Here is a 23,139-nt window from a genome sequence, read left to right on the forward strand (position 1 = left end):
CTGAAGACAAAAAGTGCTCTAGGTCTTTAAGGACAACCTCTTCCAAGCACAAGAATGGTCTGTCCAGATACAGAGGAAAACAATAAGGACACTGATTCAGCTAAGCAGGGATTTAATGACTGAACTCCAGCACAAGGGCAACACATGCAGAAGACAGATGCAGAACAGCTAGAGAGGAAGAAAGCAGAAACGATTTGTACAGGAACAATGACAGAAAAATGAAGTTCGGCTGAAGCTGAATTTAGCAAAGGTCATCAAAGAGAACAAAAGCAGCTTTTACCAGTACTTTAGGAGTAAAAGAAGAAACAGGGAAAATATGTGTTCTACTGCTGAACGGAATAGATGATTTAATGATAGTAGACAAGAGGTAAGGCTAAAATAATCAATGCTTTCTTTTGCCTTGGTCTTCACTGACAAGTTTCTCCAGACCTTTGTGACTGGAGACAGGGTTCAAGGAGATGAACTATGCATAGTAAAGAGGATCAATCCAGGGATCTCTTGAGAAATGCTGGTGCATGCAAGCTCATAAGGCCTGACAGTATCTATCCAAGGGTTCAGAAAGCTGGCTCATGTCATTCATTACTGGCTGCTGTCTATCATCTTCAAATGACTAAGAAAATCATGAAGCAAGTACTCCTGGAAATTATTTCTGGGCATGAGAAAGTCAAAGGACCCAAGGTAATGGCCTGAAGTTGTGCCAGGGGAAGTTTATGTTGAGTATTAGGAAAAGGTTCTTCACCCAGAGGGCACTGGAACAGGCTCCCCAGGGAAGTGGTCACAGCACCAGCCTGGCAGAGTTCAAGAAGCGTTTGGACAATGCTCTCAGGCACTTGGTGTGACTCTTGGGGATGGCCCTGTGCAAGGGCCAGGAGCTGGACTCGATGATCCTCATGGGTCCCTTCTGTGATTCTGAGAACAGCTTGTGTGGATTTACCCAGAGTAAATCATGCTTTACCGACCTGTCTTCTTTGACAAAATGACTTACATCTATGGCTAAGTGGAATGCAGTGCATGCCAAAGGTAAGCAGAACTTTAGCAGCTGTGTACTGCACTCTTGCAACCAAGCTTGGATTTTATTGTCTAAATGGGTGAACTGTACCATCAGCTTGTAAAGGATTGAGGCTAATGGCTCATGTTCCACCTGGAAGCTGGTTCCAAATGGCACTGAGAGGTCTCATCTGGACCTTATCTTGTTAAATATTTTAGTCAGTGTCCTGGAGGAGGAGAGGAAATACAATGTTCTCAAGTCTGGGGATGAAACCAAACTGGGGAGTGCAGCCAGTGCATTCAAGGGCAGGACTGACATTTAGAGACACTTACTCAGGCTGGAGCAATGAGCTGACTGGAAAGTCATGAAACTCAGCAAGGACAAATGCAAAGACCTGCAGCTGAAACAGGCAGACCTCCTGAGGATGCCTGCTTTCAATCCAAATGATTTCATGATTTATCAGATGCACAAGAAATAACCACTCTACTTTAACAAATTACTTATTTTCAGGGTGTGTCTGAATGCCATACCTGATGCAAACACACTAATGTGTAGAATGCTTCACCTGCTGCAGTTGTCATTTCTGTATTGTGCTTCTGAAGTACCAGCATATCAAAAACCATCTGAAATTGCAAAACAGAAGTAGTTGTGTAAGGGTAAACTTAACTTTCTAATTTATCAACATTTGCTGTTGAAGCTCATCTTCACTTCTGATAACAGTGAACACGTATTACAAACATCCAAGGTTGCTGTCTGTTTTGTTGCCCCCTTTTTTTTATTTTTGAATTTAGGTACCAAAAATTTAGAGGCCAAGTTCTTTTACAATTCAGCTCTTGGCTTAACAGCATAAATTCACATCTCAAAGCACTGGAACCTGTTGCTGATTTACATCAATTGTTCTTCAGAGAAACATGACATCACTTGTACTTTTCTCCAAAACCTGCAGATATGCCAGAGAAATAATGAAAAAAGCCTTTGCTCTTCCAGAAAAAAATACAGAACTTTTCCTCAAATTTTGGAGACTCCTATAGCTCACAGAAAGTCAAACAGGGAACAGATTAGTAAAGAGTAATATTGTAATTTTAAATGGAAATTCAGAAATAAGGAATGAAACTATATTAACTTGGAAGATACATAAAGAAAAAAATTATGTAGGTTTCTCTTTCTCTCAGCTTGTCTGATGGAAGCATTTAATGAGCAATCCTCAGAGATCCCAAGGTCAGTTTGGTAAGAAAAGATGAAACCAAAGCCTATACAAAACCAGAAGACAGCACACAGATTCCACAATTCCTTTGTTGTCAGTTAGTGGAACCTGTTTGCTACCAGGTCATTCCAAAATTCATAAAAGTGGATGGTCCTCGAAGTAAAGTACCAAATGTGATACTGAATTATGAAAATGCGTCATTCATTAGATACACTGAATAAATGACAGCATTTCCTCTCTAGTTCCCAGCTATGCTCTTTTTGATGCCTTTTCTTTTAGTACTCTGCTCAGCTTCCACTTCAGAGAATTCTGGAATCCTTCTGTTCACAGCTTCACCAGTAACTGCTAAAGCTGTTATTCTCAAGTGCAGAGCCTGGATATAAAAATTGCATTCTGAGACGCTCAGGTCTTTTGTTTACTGGCAATAATGGATTGGTTCCTTCTACACCTCCATCCTCTTTTGTACTCTAGTCTAATATCTTCAGTTCTTCATGCCTTCTTTCTTCTTAAGCTGCCACTTATTTTTTTTTAGGTAAGAGGCTGTTTCTTACTGTATATATTTCCCTGATTAATCTGGATATGATCACTGTTTGGCCTCTGGATGCTACCTTTATGCAAAAAACCAAAGTAACAAGAAACAGATGCCTTACCTTAAGAAAGTGCCTCGTTGCTAGAAAAAGGGTTGAATCTGTTTCTTGTGCTTTTGCACACTGTTCTGCTAACGGTGTTACAGCCTCTAGACAGAGCTGGCAAACCTCTGAGCTCATTCTGATAATGGTTGTTAAAGAACTGAAGTTAGATTTCAATTAAATTGTGGTCAAACTACCCAGCTGTGACACTGAAAATATCTGAAATGCTTGTATGTTTTAACGTTTCTTTTCACTACAAAGTTGCTAATTTAAAAAATCAAATTTTAAAAAAATGCATGAAAAAGAGGGGGAAAAAGGGATTCCAACTTCATTATCTTCTTTTATTAGCTACATGGCCTAAGGTAACATAACCCTCTTTGACATAACATTTTCAGAAAGAGTCCCTTATGGTCAAGCTCATCTGTTTCTGACACGTGCCACAGATTAGTGAAAATGGTACTCCCATTATGAGAGGGAGAGCCCATTGGCACCCTGACAGGAAATGCTCTGGAGCCAGCCCAGTAGAACAGCAGCAATGTTTTGTATTACCAGCTGAGAGACTAATTCAGGAATGGCTTTGGGATACCAGCTGAAGGCTTATGAAGTTACACACTCTGAAATGAAGTAATGGAGGAGGCAGGAATGGCTGCCAGAAAAAACTTACATGCTAAGCTGCTTAAAGGCTGTGCCCAAGCACCACAAGTCAGAGGCAACTCAGCTAATGCTGGAATCTCGATGGACACAGCATACAATGGACACAACTGAAACTCTCAATCCCCAGAGAGCAGAGTAAGAGTCAGTTACCGAGATATAATTATACACGCAGATATTGATAGGAAAAGAAAAACCCCCCATATTTTTAACAGGTCCTTATAAAAGCAACTTAAGATTTTTTAAAAAAAACATTCCCAAGCTCTATAAAGGATACGATGACATCCCTAACTCCAGTGAGTACATTAGGCTCTTAAAGAGGTCCTCTGGAAGTTGTGGAATTTTCTCAGGGAATATCTCACATATGAATGTGATTAATTTGTAATATTGATTACACAGGGATGGAAACTGTCAAAAGAAAAACATGGTATTTTTAGATTCAATCATGTAACTATTTTGGCATAATTTTCAACTGTACATAGAGACAGGACTGATGATTTGCACTGAAGAATTTTAGTAGGAAACTAGAGTCATTAGAATGGCTACATTCTAATGCAGCTGTACATTTATTTATATAAATACAAACACTGTGGTACAATAAAAGAAGATTACTAGAGATAAGCAGCAGATGGTGGCAGTCTGGTGTCTGCTCTATACAAATGATGGGAGTTTTATTTCAGACACAAATCTAGTCCTGCAGGGTAAAAGCCTGGCGAGCACTTGGAGCACGACTGAGGGGCTGCCAGGGTACATCCCGAGCCTTGGGTTGATCTCAAATGGACGCAGCCCTCGCGCTCAGCACGCGCCGCCGGATGAGAGGGCACGTGGAGAGGGGACAGCTGAGACACCTCCAGAAGCGCCCCCCTGCTTCAAACTAAAACATGAACACTGCAACAATGAAATCCTGCAGTCCCATTGTTTCATGTTTTACTGGTCTACTGACAAGCTGCTGATGCCTATGACAGCCATCTGTATGGTGGAAATAAATCGTTACTTTTAACTCATGTCACTATTTATGCTTCTTGTCACATTTCTGGCACTGTCAGAAAAAGGATTCTCTGAGCCACATTTCAGGTTTGGCTGTTGATTTGCACAGACTTGCTTTTGGAAGAAACATTTTATTTAGGACCTTCAGACATACATTTTCGCAGCTTACAGTATTTCTTTTCAAAGAGTATTTAGAACTATGGAACAGTTATTTACATTTATGAAGTCTATAAAATTCAGCTTATGGAGGTGGAATACATATAGGAATGAATTCTGGGAATTCATTACTATAAAGCTTTCATATTCTAGCAGCTCCATGTAAAAAATATACTTACCTTCAGCAGATCTTGTGACATTAGAGGCAGAACTAGATTAACCCCATATAAGACAACATCTGCTGCTGATACAGATCTATTTGTAACTTGCCCAGGCTCATGTCCCCTAAATACCTCATCTGCAGAAAAGAAAAAAAAATCTTTTGTAAAAGGAAGATTAAACAAACAGTCTCATTTCTTTATAATACAGACATATAATCTTTTTAAAAATAGGACTAGTCTCCTCTCTCTAAACAAACCCATGAGGCACTGTATTAAAATAGAAACTTAGTGAGTAGAGGCTGTCACATCACTCTATATTTATATTCATTAGGACTAAGCATTTCATAATCACTTGTACCAGATGGCATGCTAAACCAGAACACTTCAGATACTGAGGGCTCCCTTCCATTACAGAACATTGCATTTGTTTCTAGTGATAGCTGCTTCATGCCTGTACACATAAACACAGAGAATAAAATATTACTGCATTTTTATACTTCTTAATATATATTATATATTTACATATGCTTTAATATCTTTTATGAACAGAAGGAGAAAAAAAATGGGACAGCTAACAGAGAAAGTTCTGCAGTTCAGACATTGCCAAGTTTTCTCCAGTTACAGGTTAAGGCTTACATTTCTCATCAACTGACAGTGACCTTACTTTTATAATCCCTGCAGTGAGTCAGCAGAAGTATGTAGAAAAATCACAACAGGTTTGATCTCTGGGCATTGCATCTAGGTTTTATTCACATTACTTTGTTTCATGGCAACTAACATTCAGATCTCAAAGTAAATACTCCACTGGGTTGTCCATTCAATGGACAAAGTCTAAATCTGGTTCTGTACTTGTGTGGTGCATGCACGATAAAAAAGTAAAATGATGTACTGCATTTCAGAGTACAAGGTTCTCTCTTTCAAGACATACCTCAGAAAAGCAATGAATATCAAAATATGCTTGGGTATCAAACAATCTGCCTGGGTTGTTATCTGTGCATAGTGTATAGAACATGGTGAGAAACAAACCATGCAAATGTGTTTTGGCTTATTCAAAAGCAATGCACCACAGCTAACTGCCAGAACACACTCAGGACAACTGCAGCTTCAAGTGGCAAATACATGTAAGAAAGTAACAGGCTGGGATACAGGAAGGAACCCTTAACTACACCCACAAATTATAAAGCGTGTTCTGTGAAAGAGGAATACAGAAGACCCTCACATGATGGAATTTTAATGACTCAACATTTCACAAAGGATGAATCCTGTACTAAGAAGACAAGCCATCTGCTCTCTTGTACTACTTTACTACTCCAACTTCACTATGTGCTTTTTGTTATAAAACTGCTGCTACAATACATATTCAGACTTGCACCATTCAGATTTCAAGCTGTTTCATATATCTATAATTTATTTTATGACAGCAATAATAATTTCAGATGTGAGAATATTGCGAAAAGTCCTTCTTTGCTATTTTAAATAGCTATTTCCATATCCTGACCTAAACAAGCCTAAACTTCAGCTTTTACTTTACATGGACTGAACACAAGCCCCAAAATGTTTCTTACAGTTTAGAAAACAACATGTGGTTCATCAATTACCAATTCCTTAATACCTGTATCACTGAAATCTATGAATTCTTTTGACAGAAGATTAGTGAGAAGCTCCATAATAAGAAGGAGATCCTGGTACTGGTCTTCTTCTGCTGTAACATCTATCCGTTGTCGACCTAGATTATTCTTGGAATACACCTGGAGCAGAGTTAGGCAGGCCTCATACAAGTTCATGGCTTTGGCCTATAAAACAATGTTATATAATAAGAAAAATTCCATATGCTAAAAGTGAAACACTGTTTTCCACAAACAAAAGTCCTCTAATTTGTAGACAATACTTCAAGATTTTAATTTCAGTGTATGATCACTTTTGTATCAACTGTACACAAAATCATCAAGGAAACAGCCACCTCAGACAATAAGAACACTTATAGCCATATATTGATGGGATACTGACTGAAAGAGCAAAACATTAATTTTATTGATTCCTCAGTCTTAACAAAAATCCAGACAGGAGTGGTTTGGGACAGACTGACATATCTCACTAATCTCACAAACTAGATTTCCACAAAATCCCCTGGGGACACGACCAATAGAAGTTTGGAGTCACAATACACTGTTTGTGCATACTCAGTTTGGAATAGGCAGGAACTCTTCCAGATGCAAAAACATTAGCCAACAGTGCAAAGATGCAAGTGCACTGCACAAACTCAAAATTTTAACTGTTAACTTCTTGGGTCTATTAATACCCTGTCTAGGACTAAGGCACTGTCTCTATGAGATGTATTTGTCACATAGAACACTGCTGCAATTCTCCTAGACTAGACTTCAGAGAAGTTTGATATTGTTATAAAAAAGTGCTCAACATATTCTATCCTCTTCTGCCACCCATGCACAGAGTCAGAACAGGGATGAACTGTGGTTAAATTTATTGGTAAAAACACCCCAGTCTAAATGCCCTGCTTTTAATCTTTGCAAATGTATGTTTTAAAACAAAGGAATTCCTCAACAAATGTGTCCACATAGTCTGTCTTTCTCTCTATAAAGATCACTACATTTTACTTTATTTTGTTTAAGGAATAGCACTGTATACACATGTACACACACGCACACGCACACTCTGCCCCCTCCTTCCCTTTCTGGTTGTATTTACCTCTCCAAGATAGCAAATTTGTTTATGTGCAACTTCAACAAATACTTCAATTATGAGATTAACAGTCTCTGGTGTGTTTTTGTATACTTCCATTAATCCAATGCAATTATTAAGGAAGTCCATGAGGAAATTGAAGAGAATCGCTACATTATCAATTTGGGTAGCCTCAGCAATGCCACAGAGTGCTTCTAATGTAGCAGTGATTTCCTGCTTCACTTCCTCCTCCTGACAGATCTGCTGAAAGTTTTCTTGGTTTATCACATTCAAGAATCGCTGCTGAAGCGGCTGAAGAACCTTGAAATTTTTCAGAAAAGTCACATTAAGATAAGCATACTATTATATGAGATGTGAGGTTTAAATAATTTAGCAAACTCATTGCTTTTAGCAAGCAGTACAAGAATCAAGCACTTCCAGTTTCCAATAGCTCAGTTGTGTCATTGTCTGTCACATTTATGCATGCAAAAGTGGTAGTGAGTAGTGCTTCTCATTGTCCACCATGGCCTGCAGGCAGGTGGCAAAATGAGCACCTCCATAAATATTTTAGGTAATTTTGTAGTGTTTAAATAAATGACAATGACTTTCTCTGGTTCAAAGCATTTGTTTCCCTTCAGATTCAGCATTAGGGGAAAAAATTGTTACAGCTTATGAATGAAACCATAATGATTAATGCTCACAGTTATTTTTGCCACATTACGATTCTCAATAGTGAAATCACTTTTGTCATCATCTGTATTTGGAAACAATTTAGAAACTTCTACAAAAATAGGTAATTTTTTCCCCTATTACTTCCACTGCATTACAGTTTTACCATAAATCATTAATATTCTAGCTCTGTCAATAAAAGAACGTTTTTCTCAGAAAGTTGATGCTTTACAATGTCAATGATGCTTCCTGATGCCATTTCAGCTACTTTCTAGCATCTACCTCCCTGGTGTGAAATATCTGAGCTTTTATGGAGCCAGGGCACAAAGAGCTGGTCAAGACTTCCTTATGTTCCACAGTAGCTTTTTACTTACTGTCACTATCATTAACTGATAACAGAATAATTCATAACACCATAAAATTAAAATGAAAGAAATGTCCCAGTGCAAGAGAAATTTTTAATCTTCTATAATAGCCTCCTTCAAACACATTGCTCTACTGTCTGCTTCACAAATCCTCCAATTAATTATTAGTGGTTTCTCTTTGGTTTGAGATATTTTAGATACACCTTAGATACAACAGATGTAAGTAATGACCATCAAAAAGAGAATAACTTTAAAAATCATCAGTATTAAATATTAAAATGTGTTATACAAATGATTTTGTGTCACTAAAAATTCCCCTAACTTGTTGTACTGCTTGGTTATATAGGGGTAATAGAAGTATCAAAATAGTTTACCTCTGTCCAGTATTGTTGCTTTGTTTCTGTATCCATATGAGCAAAACCTCCTAGAACTAAAGCTTTCATTAGTGTTCTCTGCACAGAACTAGACAAATAGTGAAGAGGAGGGCTTCGCCTTGCAAACTGCTTGGCTAAATTCCACCAGTTTTCACACTGAATAACTAAGTTTGCCCTAAAAGAGGGGAAAAAAAATTCATTAAAGACTTCACAAACTGTATGAACAGAGCATAACAGGTTTCTAGCAGTTGCCAGAAGTTTTTTGTTGCTATATTTTTTAAAAATTCCTTTATTCTGAGGCTAAATTGCCTTTTGATTTTCATCTTGTTAATGCCTCAGCTCTCAGATTTCTAAAGTATACACTCTGAATACAGATCAATTCATACAGGAGAAAAGCAGGAAAGTGCTTTAGTTTTACACACATACACACACAAGAGTTAATGGACATATTGCATGGATTAAAAGCTTAGTCTCATACATCATAATAAAATAAGCAATTTATTCCAGACTAGTTCCTGTGGGGTTTAATTTTTTTTTAAGAAAAATCCTCAAGCATTTAAAATCCTCATACTTCAGAACAGTCTTTCAGTAGATTGTGAATGCATGATTGCATGTATAATTGCATGTCAATTGACAGAAATAAAGCATTCAAGAAATTCCTCCTTCACAGTTTGAAATATCAAAGAAAACTTATTGAAATTTGACTGAATCTACAAAATCCTGTATTTTAAAAAAATTTAGATTTACAAAACATAATTCATACTGGCTTAGCCAGTTATCTGAGCTCCTAATCAACAAAAATTAACAGCAGCAGAAAAATCCTTGCAATAAGAGTGGAGACCAGAAGAGTTTTCCTTTCTCACTGTTTTAAGAGTGAGGCACAAAAGTATGGAAGGAGAGTGCACTTCTAAACAGATGTTTTGTCAAATACAGGTCTCACTCAGCTTGTCAGACAAGTTTGTGGTGGTTTTTTTTAGTTACAGTATGCTACTAAAGTAATTTGACTTACAGAGACATGAATATGAAGCCCTATATCTGGATTACTGTGGCCAAAAAACTTTAAAGGAAGCAAAAGAAACTTTTTGACTTCCAGAGGTATAGCAACTTACCGCTCTCTCCTTTCCACTAATGTTACTAGCAGTTGTACAGTATCATTTGCAAGGTCCTGCTCTGAACTCCACACTGCCAGGTTACTGATCACTTTTTCTAAAAGGTAACCCACAATCCACTGGGAACCCTCTGTATCAGCACCAAATGCTGTACTAAATGGCAGACTTATCTATAAGAAAAGCATTAAAATGAGTGAGTTTTACAGAAGCCAGAACCCAAAAGTGTATGGCAATCATTGTCAGCAAATTCTTTTCAGGCTGTCACTTTTTTTCCTACTTAAATTACACAAATGTTACATAGACAAAGGCAAAGAATACCTGTAATAGAAAAATCTTTGCCAAATTTATCTTGCAATTTTAAGCACAATATCTAAAACAAACTTTCAACCTCGTTACAGAAAAGGTTTGAGTATGCCTAGCTTTTAAGCTTTTAAAGTCCAAAGCTTTAATAATTAAAAAAAAGATCCCAAAATCACCTCCCAAAGTGTTTCCATAAATTTAAGACATAATTCCTCAAAATTCAGTGGTAAAAACTGTTAGAAATAAACCTAGTTCTTGATCTATATAGAAACTTGTAAAAATTAATTTTCACCTCAATTTTTCTGCATCTGCTTTCTGCAGATGGTTCCTTCAATGTACACATTTTTTAGGAAACATGTCACACTCTGGTCCTGGCACATTAAAATATGCTTCCTTGAAATTGCCTGTTCTCCTACCTTTAAAGAAAGTTTTTCAAGAGTGAAACGAAAAACCTTGTAGTAATTGTGCAGGAGCTTCCTGTCAGCACACCACTAACGCTTCTGCCTTTAAGAACTCATGATAAAATACACGACTGAGCATAAGGTGTAAAGAGAGGTTTAAATCACTTTCACATGTCAACACAAACTAAATGTGTCCATTTCCTAGACAATTTGTTTTGTTTCTTCACATATTTTTTCACATGGATTTTCTTCTAACATGATCTCCAATTCTTACCCAATTGGTATCTTTATGAATTCTTAGCTGTGCTACATGTATGACCTGAATAATATGACTCCAAATATTTACAAACCTGTGTGATACTTATTATTGTTAAGGAGAGGCCTCCTGAAGTGTTAGTATTCTTAGTTGCTTCAATAGTGGAAAAAAAGGAGAGGAGGAGGAGACTTCTCAAAAACTAGAGCAAACAGGACCTCCTCAGGATGGGTGGCCTCTGTGAGCTAGCTGGATTACAGTTAGTTCCATAAGCAAAATCAGGATCAAGTTCTAATCACAATTAGTGCTGTCCAAGCACGGTAAGAAGTTGCCCTTTACAAAGAACACACTGTTGAAATTATGATATATACAATGAGAATGAGGAGAGAAAGTAGCATGACGTTAGCTAATGTATACTACCTTGTGATGGTGTTAAATATCTAACCCAGAATCATGATCAAGAGCAATCACTGTATTAGAGATGAAATGTAAAATCTGATGGACAGTCACAATTTATAACATCACTGCAGTCAGTGAGTTTCACTCACTATGCAGCCCAGGAGCACTATATTATTCTGATATGGCAATGGCAACCAAAAAAAAAAAATCACATTTGCAGCAAAATGTGCAAGAATCCCCTAAAAACTTATATTTCTAATTAGCAAATGGAAGAAAACATCAACTTTCAAACAAATTCCAAAATAAATCACAACCCGGATAACATTAAAGGCGCTTTAGCATTGCACTTTTAAATAGCTACACTGACATCTACATCACAGGATAATATTATTGCTAATACTAACAAATTCATAAAAGTCACATCCTTACCTGATCATACAACTTTTCATCTACTAGGAGGTAAGTCTTTGCCCAGCGCTTGAGGAACCATACAATATCTTTGCCCATCTGGGGGCTCAGGAGGTGCGTGAGATTTGCCCTTATTGCTCTAGATTCTACTTCTGACACTCTTAGAATAGCAGATAACAACCTGCAGATTTAAAATACAATGAGGATGCTGAGAGGGGTTTTTGGAGAAGCAATGCAACTACCAAAGCCACTTTCATTTTTCACAAAATATGACAGAAGGATCAGGATAACACAAAGCACTTCAACTATAATCAAGTAAAAACCACCTGAGTTTGAAATGTTTTTGAAATGCAAGGTGAGAGAGAGAGAGAGAAAATAGAGCAAATAACCTCCAAAATGTAAGAATTATGCTTTAAAAGATAAGATTTAACAGTAATTTTGACATCAAAATTACTGCAACAAAGAATCCCCACAAGCATCATGACAAATGGACTACTTGGGAGTGCCTGAAAAGCTGTTTTGAAAAACTGCTTTTTCCTTTCTTGCACCATAAAGTTTAGTGACCAAATGGGTTCTAATTGTGCAGCATTTGCAGCATGACACATAGCAAAAAACAAATACAGGAATGGTCAGTTATTTTTCTCTTGTTCATTGCTGCTGGGAAATAGTCTGAAATAGTAAATCACAAGGTGATTGCATTAATACAATCAGTCCATGTAACTGCATTAAATACTATTTTTTGTAGTACACCAACTGAATTTTGTAAGAATGTGATTGTACAGAAGAAATGTAGGAGCAACAGTGGCCTATTTCTTGAAGACATTTCAGAATTATTGCCAAAGGGCCTCAAATCTCTCCTTATTTTGATCTGGTTTTACTCCCACCACTGAGACACTGCATCAAGAAATCCTTTTGTTGGCCGTTTCTTGAAGGGGACAATAGTGTAAGTGAGCAGTATTCAACCTTCCAAACACTAGGCATATACATCACTGCTAATGAAGGTCCATTTATTTCTACCTTCTTCCCAGAAGAAAACATTTAAAGAACACAACAACTAATCAACTAATCATGTCAACTAAGAGTGGAATGCAATCTTTTGAAGTGTGAGGATTCAAATTGAGGAGTCTTTTGTAAACATCAGCCTTCTTGCAAAATGAGAAGGGAAATCTCTCTTGCTTCTTCTAGGCTGACAGTGATGTGTGTAAGTAACTGACAACAATTCCTCATGCTCTAGGATCAATTTTGCTGCTTCTGCCAAGCTTGGGCATTAACCCATATTCAAAGTAGAAAAGCTCACTGATGTTCTGGAAAGCATTTGCTTAAGCTGTGTATGTGCTGAATGAATGTTAGAGTATATATTATCTAAAGATTTTGATCAGTCAACTTTTTTTACTTCAGTAGTTTTAAGGATATTCTGTAAAAAATATATCAAAGATGGGTTTTCAGTAGAAATATAAAAAACATTTCTGTATATTTCCAAGTCTTTGCCTCATGACATCTGTTAAGACTGCCAGGTCAATCTTTCCTTTTTTGATGTTCAGTGTTTACATATTGCTTGCTTTTCACATCCACAGAAGTCTAGTCCCATTTCTAGGTCTTTTTTTCTCCAAAAAAGCATTTAGCATACTTAACAGTACAAGATGCATCCTTACCTAATAACAGAATCAGTTCTGTTGTACCCTGGGATGGAAGAGGCCTTTTCTCCTGGAGATCCCAGAATCTGAAGTGTTGTATTGATGTCAACCTCAGCTGAATGTTTTATGGAATATTCCATTACTTCTGGAGGTATTAGCGGAGTCTCTCCCTGAGTATCATTAGCCAAGAGGTAGCCTTACATTAAAAAAGAAAGAGTGATCACAAATTTCTACCCTAGGTTAACTTATGGCTTTCTGACTAAAGAATCCATAGGCTTAACCGCAGACATCCCACCAGAATCAAATGTTCATACAGACCTTGACTAATACTGCTTAAAATGCATACAAGTTAATTAGAATCCTTAAAGTCATTCAGTAGGAAAAAAACTAAAATAATAAGAAACCAAGACTGGAAAAAGAAACCACCAATTTAAAAACCAATAAAAAGAGACAAGATTTGCTTCATGAAAAAGTGCTACAGTCAATTCATCTACTTGGGGGAGGGACAAGACAACATTTTGTTGTCATTTTTTTCTTCTGTGGTAAAATAAGCCTTGTTTTACAGCTTCCCTGCTAAGTCCATATCATTTGGGACTTCTGTTTTGCTGACATCTCAAATCTGTCAGAGTCTTTCAGACCTCAAGTACATGTGCTGTAACACAGTTTTCCATGCCTAGCAACTGCAGATCAGATGAAGCATGGGTTTTCATACAATACTGCTATCTAGATAACATTAATTCCAGCTTTAGTAGTAGTTTTCAATATCTTATTTCATAACCATTTGTGAACTACAAACTCCATCTCAGTGTTACAAATATATTATAAACACATTCATGTCAACATCTGAGAGCAACTAAAACACCAGATCTTAAAAAAACCCCACAAATATTTCATTATATTCATTATTATACATTTCTCCAAGCAAAGTACAGACTTAGTTGTTACTAGGTTTGCAAACTTCAGTAAAATATCACCATCTAAAAATCAACCCCAAAAAGGCCCTAAATTCAAGAGATGCTAAATTTAGACCAAGAATTCTCTAAATTCCCTGAAACATAACAAAATAGCAGGTCATGGATCACCAGCACTGAGAAGGTCTAGAACTTACACGATTCTCTGTCAGCATCACCCTGATCTCATGTTGGTTCCCTCATTATGTCATGTGCACCCAGCCAACACCACTGATACCATGAACAGATTAATTTCTTGAATAGGTTGACTGATAACACAATTCAAAAAAATCAATAACAAAATTAATTGCAGGATCTTCCAACAGATATTGATGAAACCTTTACATGAGGTGATCATTAGATATAGTATTCCTGTTACTCAAGGCAGATGACAGTAAGACAAGGACTTTGCAAGTCCTGTATGTAAGATGAAATCATTGTAAGGGATAAAATCTATAGTCAATCAAGAGTAGTTGATACACAGGGATTTTTTTCTTGAGGCGTTCCAGCTGCAATAAGACTACGAGAACAAGTACTATTTAAAGCTGTTCACTAACCTGTGACTAAAATAAGCCAATGAATATCCTCATACAGGTCATCAAGCACTTTATTGTCAATTGAACCTGATGCTGGTGAGGCAAGTAACTGCTGCTGATGTCTTTGCAACTGTCCATGGAGCCTTGTCACTCGGTCTTCTAACAAACTGTGGACAAATAACAAAGTAGCATCACCGTTTTTTAAAGTGTTTTGGCAAAGTTAGGCTTTTCCTGTGTGACAACTTTATTGATTTATATTCATGACTTTTTTTTGTACTTACCTTGTGAGAAGAGGTATGCAGTGTTCTGCAGCAATTCTCCCCAGCATGCCTACGCTGGCCAACTGGTCACAGAACTGGTCTCTGTCATCCTCCTGCAGCTCACTTATTTCTTCTTCTTCCCGAGAGGCCACACCATTGGCAGTCTTCGGTTATTTCAACAAAATTAGAAGCAACCAGTTAGGGTCATACTTGTTAAATTCATTATCACCACAATTTTCTGCATTATTTTGGCTCTTTCTTGCACAGTAATTTGCAAGTATGAACACAAGACTCATACTAAATTAGACACAGAATAGTTAAACAGAGCCAACACGGGTTCATATTGTTTTAAAATCATCATTTCACAAACTCACTACCAAAATGCAACATTCATTTATTCTCAGTTGTCCAAGATCTTACATAAATCATGTAATAGGCAGTATTTTTCATGATGAATTGAGTATTAGCCCTTTCATTAAAAGTTTTCCCTAACCTACTGTTTGCGAGGAAATAGTTTAAAATGAACTACTAAATTTTTTAAAAGTACATTAAAAGTTAATTCTATAAACCCAAAGAATAGCAGACAAATAATCTTGATGATCTCAGTTTTATTTCTTGCTGATGCAGGAACTGCACTGTTCAACTTCTCAAAGCTTATCTTGGTTGCATTATAAAACTATTTAAATGATAATCAGATCTTATTCCTTGAAGAGATGAAGCATGATAAGCAGAAACCAAGTATAAATATTAAAAGCATTTCTTTCTTATCTCTTAATCATAAAATTTATGCAAGTAACAAAGTAAAATACAAGAGTTGGAGAAAGCTATCAGTCTGCTTTGTTTCTATAGAGGCCCTGGGAAACTGAATCCACACACAACTCCTTATGCAAAGTGCTTTTAACTCATCTTTTCTTTATGTAACCCAGCAAATCATTCTTTTTTGGCAACTTCAAAGTTGCAGCTGTTTACTGAAGGGTGAGCCTCTGCTCTCAAAGCAGAGACTGAAAGTTCCTGTTACTGCTTTGATATAGAACAAGAAGCATTCTAAAATGCCAGCTGTGGCTTTTAAAGGTTACCCATGGGATAAATGACTTATCTCACAGAATGACATGAATCAACCTGTGTACACAAGTTATGTCAAGACCGCCTGATATGAATTCAAAGCTGTCTTGTGAAATATTTCTCTCAGTTTTGGCACTGTTATTACCATCTGTTACACGTTGAGATAGCAGAATTATGTTTTACATAGTGCTTTTCAGAATGAGGTATCTCTTAAGATCTTTGCACAGCATCAAATTAAAGAGAGATTTTATACAGTTATTAAATTGAATCTATGCAATAACTAACTCATCCAACATCTACATCCCACTTTCTGTATAAGAATCTATTTTAGTAAGATCTAGATTCCTGGCAAGTAGACTAATCACCTTTCTTAATGGCTCAAAAGATACTTGATGCACTTCTAAATTTTCTCTAGACAGTCAACTGTTCAAAAATTTAACTGGGAATTTATTTTATCCCAAAGGACCATATGATATTCCAAGGTTTTCTACTTTGAGCACAGTCAGTCTACATTTTTTCAGATATTTATGCATGTCAGTTATATTTTGAAGATACTGCATGGGAGGCAACAATCACAAAAAAGGCCTCCAGTTTCACTGCGAATTTTAACTAGAATTCTAATCCAGAAGGAAGGAATTTTAGTCACTGTATCTGTGGAAAGAACAAGATACACATTGATCTGAGTTACAGGTTTACTTTTTTCTTTAAGTGACTTCCATCTTTGCATTCTTTTAGTTCCTCTCCAGAATGAGAGAAATGGACTGGGAAATCACGACTCAGTAACAAGTTCAGCAATTGTTTTCATTCACAAAGTCACAAATGACAATTCTATACAAACTGCCTTGAGCTACATAATACACACACACCAAAAGACATGGGTTAGTTACTGTATGTTATCATCCAAAACCACTAAAATGAAGGCTTACCAAATTCCTTGTGCCATCAGGAGCAGCTAGATGGCACTGAATGTAGGAATTAAAGACTTGAACAGCATGTTGGGTAAAGAAACCTTTATGGAAATGTTTGTCATCTTGGACCAAAGTAAGCCAAGATTCCAGCAACTTATCATATGCCTCCATATATACCATGTCATCTTTGTCAAGCTGTAAAAGATGAAAAAAAACCCCAAACAAATAAAAAAATCTTATTACTAAACTAAACCAGAGGAATATACTTATATTTATCATTATTTTACAGATGTTCTTCTACTGTCGAAACAAACAAACAAAAAAAAGGATCTAAGGACAGCTAAGAAAATATCAGAATGAACTGAAGCAATGCATTGAAAAGGTCACTGCAGCTTTCATGCCTGCTAGGCTTTAGAAACCTGTCAATGTGTTTAGCTATTTCTCTTTATCTGATGTGGCATATAGATCTATAGGTATTCCACTATCTCTGAAATAGAGAGAGAGAAAAAACAATGATTCCAGAGGAAATCACCACAAGATTGCAAGTGTTCATGAAACCTTACTACAGGTAGCCAGTTTTGATGATGAATCACAACTTATTATTCTATTAATAAACCAAAATCCAGTGAATTACAATTAGCCTGCTGCTATAATTACTTAGTGCATTTCAACTGATGCTTCTTGTTTCTAATTATTCATGTGCTTCTATATAGTACATAAGTTGCAAAAGGAAATAACTTCTCTGAAAAACAAAGTCTTGAGTTGTAGGCAAACTAAAGAATCCAAACAGCAAAGCGGCAATTTCTTTTAAAAAGTATTTTTAATGTAGCTATTGACTTTTTGTTTTGATGCAAAAATTGAATGTTTGTAAGTACATCCTACTTCAAAAAACTTCTGCATGACTGTACAGATAAACAGCCTACTAAGACATTGTCTTCTCAAGTTGTAACCAACAGGATTGGCTCACAGAAGTTACTCTGAGATAGCAGAGGTTAGTAAAATGGTTCAATGATTAAATAAAGAGATATTAAGGCCTTAATCATGGTCCACACACAAGAATTCCTGACTTCCAGTGATGTTACAAACATGGTTGGATGAACAGGCAAGGAAAAGAAAACACTGGCTGGATGACTGATTAAGAGGAAAAACTGATATCATAATGCAAGCATTCCAAGATAGCTTCACAACATCCTTTTGTAACTGCAAAATTGTCATATTTCCAGAAGTTAGAATATGGGACATACTGATGCAATTGTGAAAACAAAACCTGAAGATGACCAGGAGAGAGGCAAAATTGTATTCATCACTAACGTAAGTAATAAATTTAGGAAGGACACCACAACATATCTTTTTGAAACTTAGCTAAAGGACACATGAATTTATACAGTCATTCAGTCCTGAAGTATTTTGACATGTAATATATTTACATCTATGACATATATATGACTTCTAATAATTTTTAATAATTGAGGGCATAAACAAATCAACAGACATGTTTTTATGAACAACAAAATACCCTCAAATATAGCCAATCCATTTATTTGGAAAGGTAATAAAGAAGTTAATGCCATGAAGAAAAATTATTTCACCACTTAGTGATATTCTCATAAGCAATCTAGGAATAATAAGTGCTTCCATAAAACAAATGCCCAAACAGTGGAAAGATTTTATCCATATTGAACCAATCTGGTCCCAGAGAAACCCTGCTAAAAGATCTCAATCCTTATTTCAGATTAGCTACCGCTGGGCTACCAAAGATGTCATACAGGCAAAGCACCATGCTTTAGACAGGGAGCTGAATCATTCTGATGGATCAAAACTCAGATCTTCAAGAAAGGCAAGATAAATGCAGTAAATTTAAAGCAAAGATGCATAATTCCTCTTCATCTTCTCTACGGGAAACAAAAAGAAATTTGGTCCTTTCTCCTTCCTAATTTGCTGACCCTTTGAAAAAGTAACACAGAAAGTTTGTCAAGCAGCAGCAAGCTTCAAAGAGTTGGAAGCCCAGCAGATGGGACCAATCTCTGCTACCACATGATACTGGAAAAAATATCATGAAGCAGGAACAGTACATTAATATTAATTTTGAGAAAAATAAGCCTTTGATATAATTTTATTGGTATTTTCATCCAACATTCTGTTCATACTCTTCACTAATTCAAGTGGACTATTTGATTCTACTTCTGCATAAGCATTAAGTGTTGAGCAAGGCAGAGCATAGCTGTGGATGAGCTGTCACACCCAATGCCATTAAGGAAAGAGATTACTGGTCCACCTTGCCCCATAAACTAACCCTCAGCGCTGCTGAAGGTTATTGCCCTCCCTCCACCAGTGTAGCTGGTTGAGACAAATATTTCAACTTCCTTTGGCTGATTTCCCCAGCCCAAACTAGCAGATTAATATGAAACAGCATTCAAACATAATGCTTGGATTGTGTGGTTGAAAATCAGTACTAGATGCTTTGAAGTGGTTTGCAGATTTTGATTCAGGATCTCCATATTTTGACAGTTTTCACAGCAGGTCTTCCGCTAAGCAGATTCCTTGTGCCTGGTGGGGTTTCTGCCGCATTCACACGCTATGTTCTGCTGGCACTTGAAGTAGCAGAAATATGGGGAAAAACAGTTTTATGGGGAAACAGAAACCAACCAGCAAAGCTTAAGGAGTACACCTGCCTGCATTCTGCTGCATTTCATATTTCTGAAAAGCTCCAGGAATATTATCTGAGGATCCTACTGAGCCCAACATACATGGTATTTTATCTGTCAGAAAGCTCTTAACCAACGACAGCACAAGAGCTCACAAAAAGTATCACTGCATGCATTCTGAAAGAAACTTGGGGAACACGTTAGCCACGGGCAGGACGTTCCTAAACCAAAAGATTGTTTTCAGGGATGCAAAGTGGTACTTCTATAGGCACAGGATGTGGTATCATTGCACCAGATAGTGCTTAAAGATTAAAGGTGGTGTAAGCTGCTGCTAAGAGATTGTTTTAAATGGCATAATGTTGAGCACTCTTTTCATTAAAAGTGATTGCATATTCCAGTTCTCAAGTAACAAGATGCTAACTGAGGAAACAACATCCCCTTAGTTCCTTTGAATTTAAATGATAGATGCCTATGGTTTTGATTAATCTTATAAAGGCTTCAGGAGCATTTCTAAATGTATTGATGAATGCTGGAATATGTATTCAATATTCTACTAGAAAATCTCAAAAGCACACAAATTTTGACCAATGAAGTTTTGAAAGGATCTTCATTTTAGATTCTAAATTTAAACACCATTTTTTTGATTAAGACATGAAAAAAAAGAAAAGTTTAAGTGAGCAGTGGACCAAATAGAATACATTTTAACCTTGCAGAGAAGACATGCTCTAAAGTTCTGCAATGAATGTTAATTAATACACCTGTGCTTTCCAGGAAAGAAACACATCCATCAACTCTAACTAAATATTTCTATAATTATTTTCAAACTCACTCTGTCACTACACCAAATTGTCAAAACAAAGAAAATCATCCTTTCTCATGATAGTGGGGAAATATTGGTGAGTATCTTGATAGTCTCATTTTAAATCTACAGCCACTGCACATAAATAGCTGAAGTGCAAGATTATTCGCCTTAATTCTTATGTAATTTTCCATAAGCTATGTGTCCTTGGTAGTTTTTATTTTTAATGCAACTTTTAGGAGCAGAACACTTGGGCTATGCCAACTGCTCTTTAATGTTACAACGAAGTTGGAAAGAAAATAATCCTCTTAATTCCTGTGCTAGACTTGTACGCACAATTACCATTTGAACCGTGTCAGCAATGAAGGTATGATCTGAACGGCTTAGATGTATGATGTTAACAACAGATCTTAATGGCTACACTCACTTAAAACAGAAACTCCTGACTCAGAGCTCTAGGCAGCAGTTATGTTTCAGTCTGTCCATATGTTCATGTAGTCATTTTAAACTTTCAGGACTGCAGCTTGTTCATTATCTACAACAGCAAGCCAGCAATACTTTAAGACTTTAATATTTCTAATTAATTCATTCAGTTAAAAAATTAAGTTGTACTTTAAATCAAAATGAAGTCTGAAAGATGGACACAATGTGTAATTATGTTCATTACATTGCATGAAATAAGAAAGAAAATCCTCTCGTCTGTAACTTCAGAAATAACTAGGACAAAACCACTGAATTCACAGCAGTTATTAACAAAATAGCCAAATTCTCATGTCACTTATGCTTATCACAAATAGAAGTGAAAAAGGCTACCCACTTTTTTGAGAGCAGCTACTTACCACTTCTTCCAAAGCAGCACTTCTTCCAAAAGAACAGGTGAGGTGTGCGAGGCAGTTAACAAATGAAGAGAAAAGTTCATTTGGAATGGCCGTTAAAATATTGCGAGGAAATACAGTTATCAGATTGCTGATAATACTGGAAATTCCCACTGCTTCAGAGTCTTCTATTTCAATTCTATAGATAAAAATAGCAATTTTTGCCATTAAGAAAATTGCTAAAAGGGAATTGGTTCTGTTGACACATTTTCAATCAATAAATCTATTTCATAATAAGCACCACTTACTTTAATCTGCCCTTTTTCAATTTAAGCAATCCAACAGTAAGCACAAATTATATCCAGAAATAAGCAAGCTACACCACTTCTCCTCACAGATATGCTACAGTCCAAACTAAAGATTAAAAGATGCCATCTAAATTTAGAGAGCAGGCATACATACCCATTGATAGTATTCAGTAATCCCTCAATGAAGTGTGCCAGGTAATCAACTTGTGAACCTTCATCAGGAAAGACTGGCCCGTGCAAAGATGCCAGCTGTGCCAGGCACTGTAATGAATCTTGGGCCATATCTGTATCTTCTCTGATTTTTCGATGTACCTTTCAGGAAGTGAGGTAGTTAATAATACATGAAAACAGGGTGTTCTTACAACAGTCACATGGCTCTCAATCCAAAAGAGCACACACCAAAAAAAGCTTACTATAACTTCCACTACAGTCTGAAATACAAGAGTTTCTGCAACTCCCTAAACCATGGCAAACCTCAAGATCGTGACTCAGCTCACACAATCTAAAGCCTTGAATTAACTCACTGAAACTAACATTTAGTTAAGGCTCACCTACATGTTGAAAATTGAACTGTCTATTGAATGTTATGTCTTAAAGAGAGAAACAGATGCCAGCCAGTCAGACATGCTGCTCCTTCTAAAAACAGCAATAATGACAGTCATCTCTATTATGCTAACTATGCCTAGGCTATAGAGTCTTGCTAAAGTTAGTCAACAAGTTCAATCAAGATTATATAGATGCTTCTTTAGCAGAGGTAAACACTGAAGACATATACAAAAATGAATGCATCACTTCCTTGGCAACACCCTTATATTATACAAGGCCAACAGTATTCTTGTCGCATTTGCGCAAACCGTTACGTCATTATTTCGGTTGTTGAGATTTTCTAGATTTGAATCTCACTACTTCAGTCAACATATTCTCACATATTTATTTTAAACAGTCAAGTACGTATTTAAAGAATTTTTAGCCTCGTGCTTACTTTTTCACAGAAGATTTATTGAGTAAATAAACAAATGAATATAGAGTAACTTTTTCACCCCAAAGTGAATTTTAGCTGAATTATTTTGGTAATATTATACCAAAAAGTAGTTAAAACACTAATTATTTTTCTGTGGTGTTACAGCTGCAAGTTCACCCAACTCATAACTAGTTGGATTAGCTGCACAGTTAATCCCTGAAAGATCAAACTAACAGGAGAAACAAACCCTGCAACAGAAATCTGCCTCCTAATATATGTCCCACATGAGACTGAGATTAGAAATGAAGGCTCTCACTCTAACACAGCAGTCCTGCCAACTTTTGCAAGGTTATTAACATTTCTCAGATCAGATAAATGACTAAAAATTACTACCATTTACTTACATTACTTCAAACAGCAAACTACTACTGCAAGCCTCAACCACTGCAAATCAGGAATCTAAAACCAGAACAGACAGCATACTGCCCTGGCTAGCATTCATTCAAAAACACTAAAATACAGGCGAGCCTT

The 23,139-nt window shown here is 36.5% G+C and overlaps 1 protein-coding gene across 1 annotated transcript in view; it reads right to left on the reverse strand.

Annotated features, from left to right (window-relative positions):
* The window catches only part of XPO4 (exportin 4), an 85,128-nt gene that overhangs the window by 9,780 nt on the left and 52,209 nt on the right, over positions 1 to 23,139 (reverse strand). Inside the window, exons 8-22 of the mRNA XM_063394655.1 lie at positions 21,802 to 21,959; positions 21,364 to 21,538; positions 17,099 to 17,275; positions 15,132 to 15,274; positions 14,872 to 15,017; positions 13,383 to 13,560; positions 11,752 to 11,911; positions 9,970 to 10,139; positions 8,861 to 9,035; positions 7,480 to 7,773; positions 6,389 to 6,569; positions 4,795 to 4,913; positions 3,750 to 3,880; positions 2,843 to 2,960; positions 1,519 to 1,611 (exon numbers count right to left, since the gene is read on the reverse strand). Of these exons, the coding sequence (XP_063250725.1) occupies positions 1,519 to 1,611; positions 2,843 to 2,960; positions 3,750 to 3,880; positions 4,795 to 4,913; positions 6,389 to 6,569; positions 7,480 to 7,773; positions 8,861 to 9,035; positions 9,970 to 10,139; positions 11,752 to 11,911; positions 13,383 to 13,560; positions 14,872 to 15,017; positions 15,132 to 15,274; positions 17,099 to 17,275; positions 21,364 to 21,538; positions 21,802 to 21,959 (2,418 nt within the window). The remainder of the gene's footprint in view (positions 1 to 1,518; positions 1,612 to 2,842; positions 2,961 to 3,749; positions 3,881 to 4,794; positions 4,914 to 6,388; positions 6,570 to 7,479; positions 7,774 to 8,860; positions 9,036 to 9,969; positions 10,140 to 11,751; positions 11,912 to 13,382; positions 13,561 to 14,871; positions 15,018 to 15,131; positions 15,275 to 17,098; positions 17,276 to 21,363; positions 21,539 to 21,801; positions 21,960 to 23,139) is intronic.

This window comes from Prinia subflava, chromosome 3 (genome assembly GCF_021018805.1).
Source record: "Prinia subflava isolate CZ2003 ecotype Zambia chromosome 3, Cam_Psub_1.2, whole genome shotgun sequence".
NCBI lineage: Eukaryota > Metazoa > Chordata > Aves > Passeriformes > Cisticolidae > Prinia > Prinia subflava.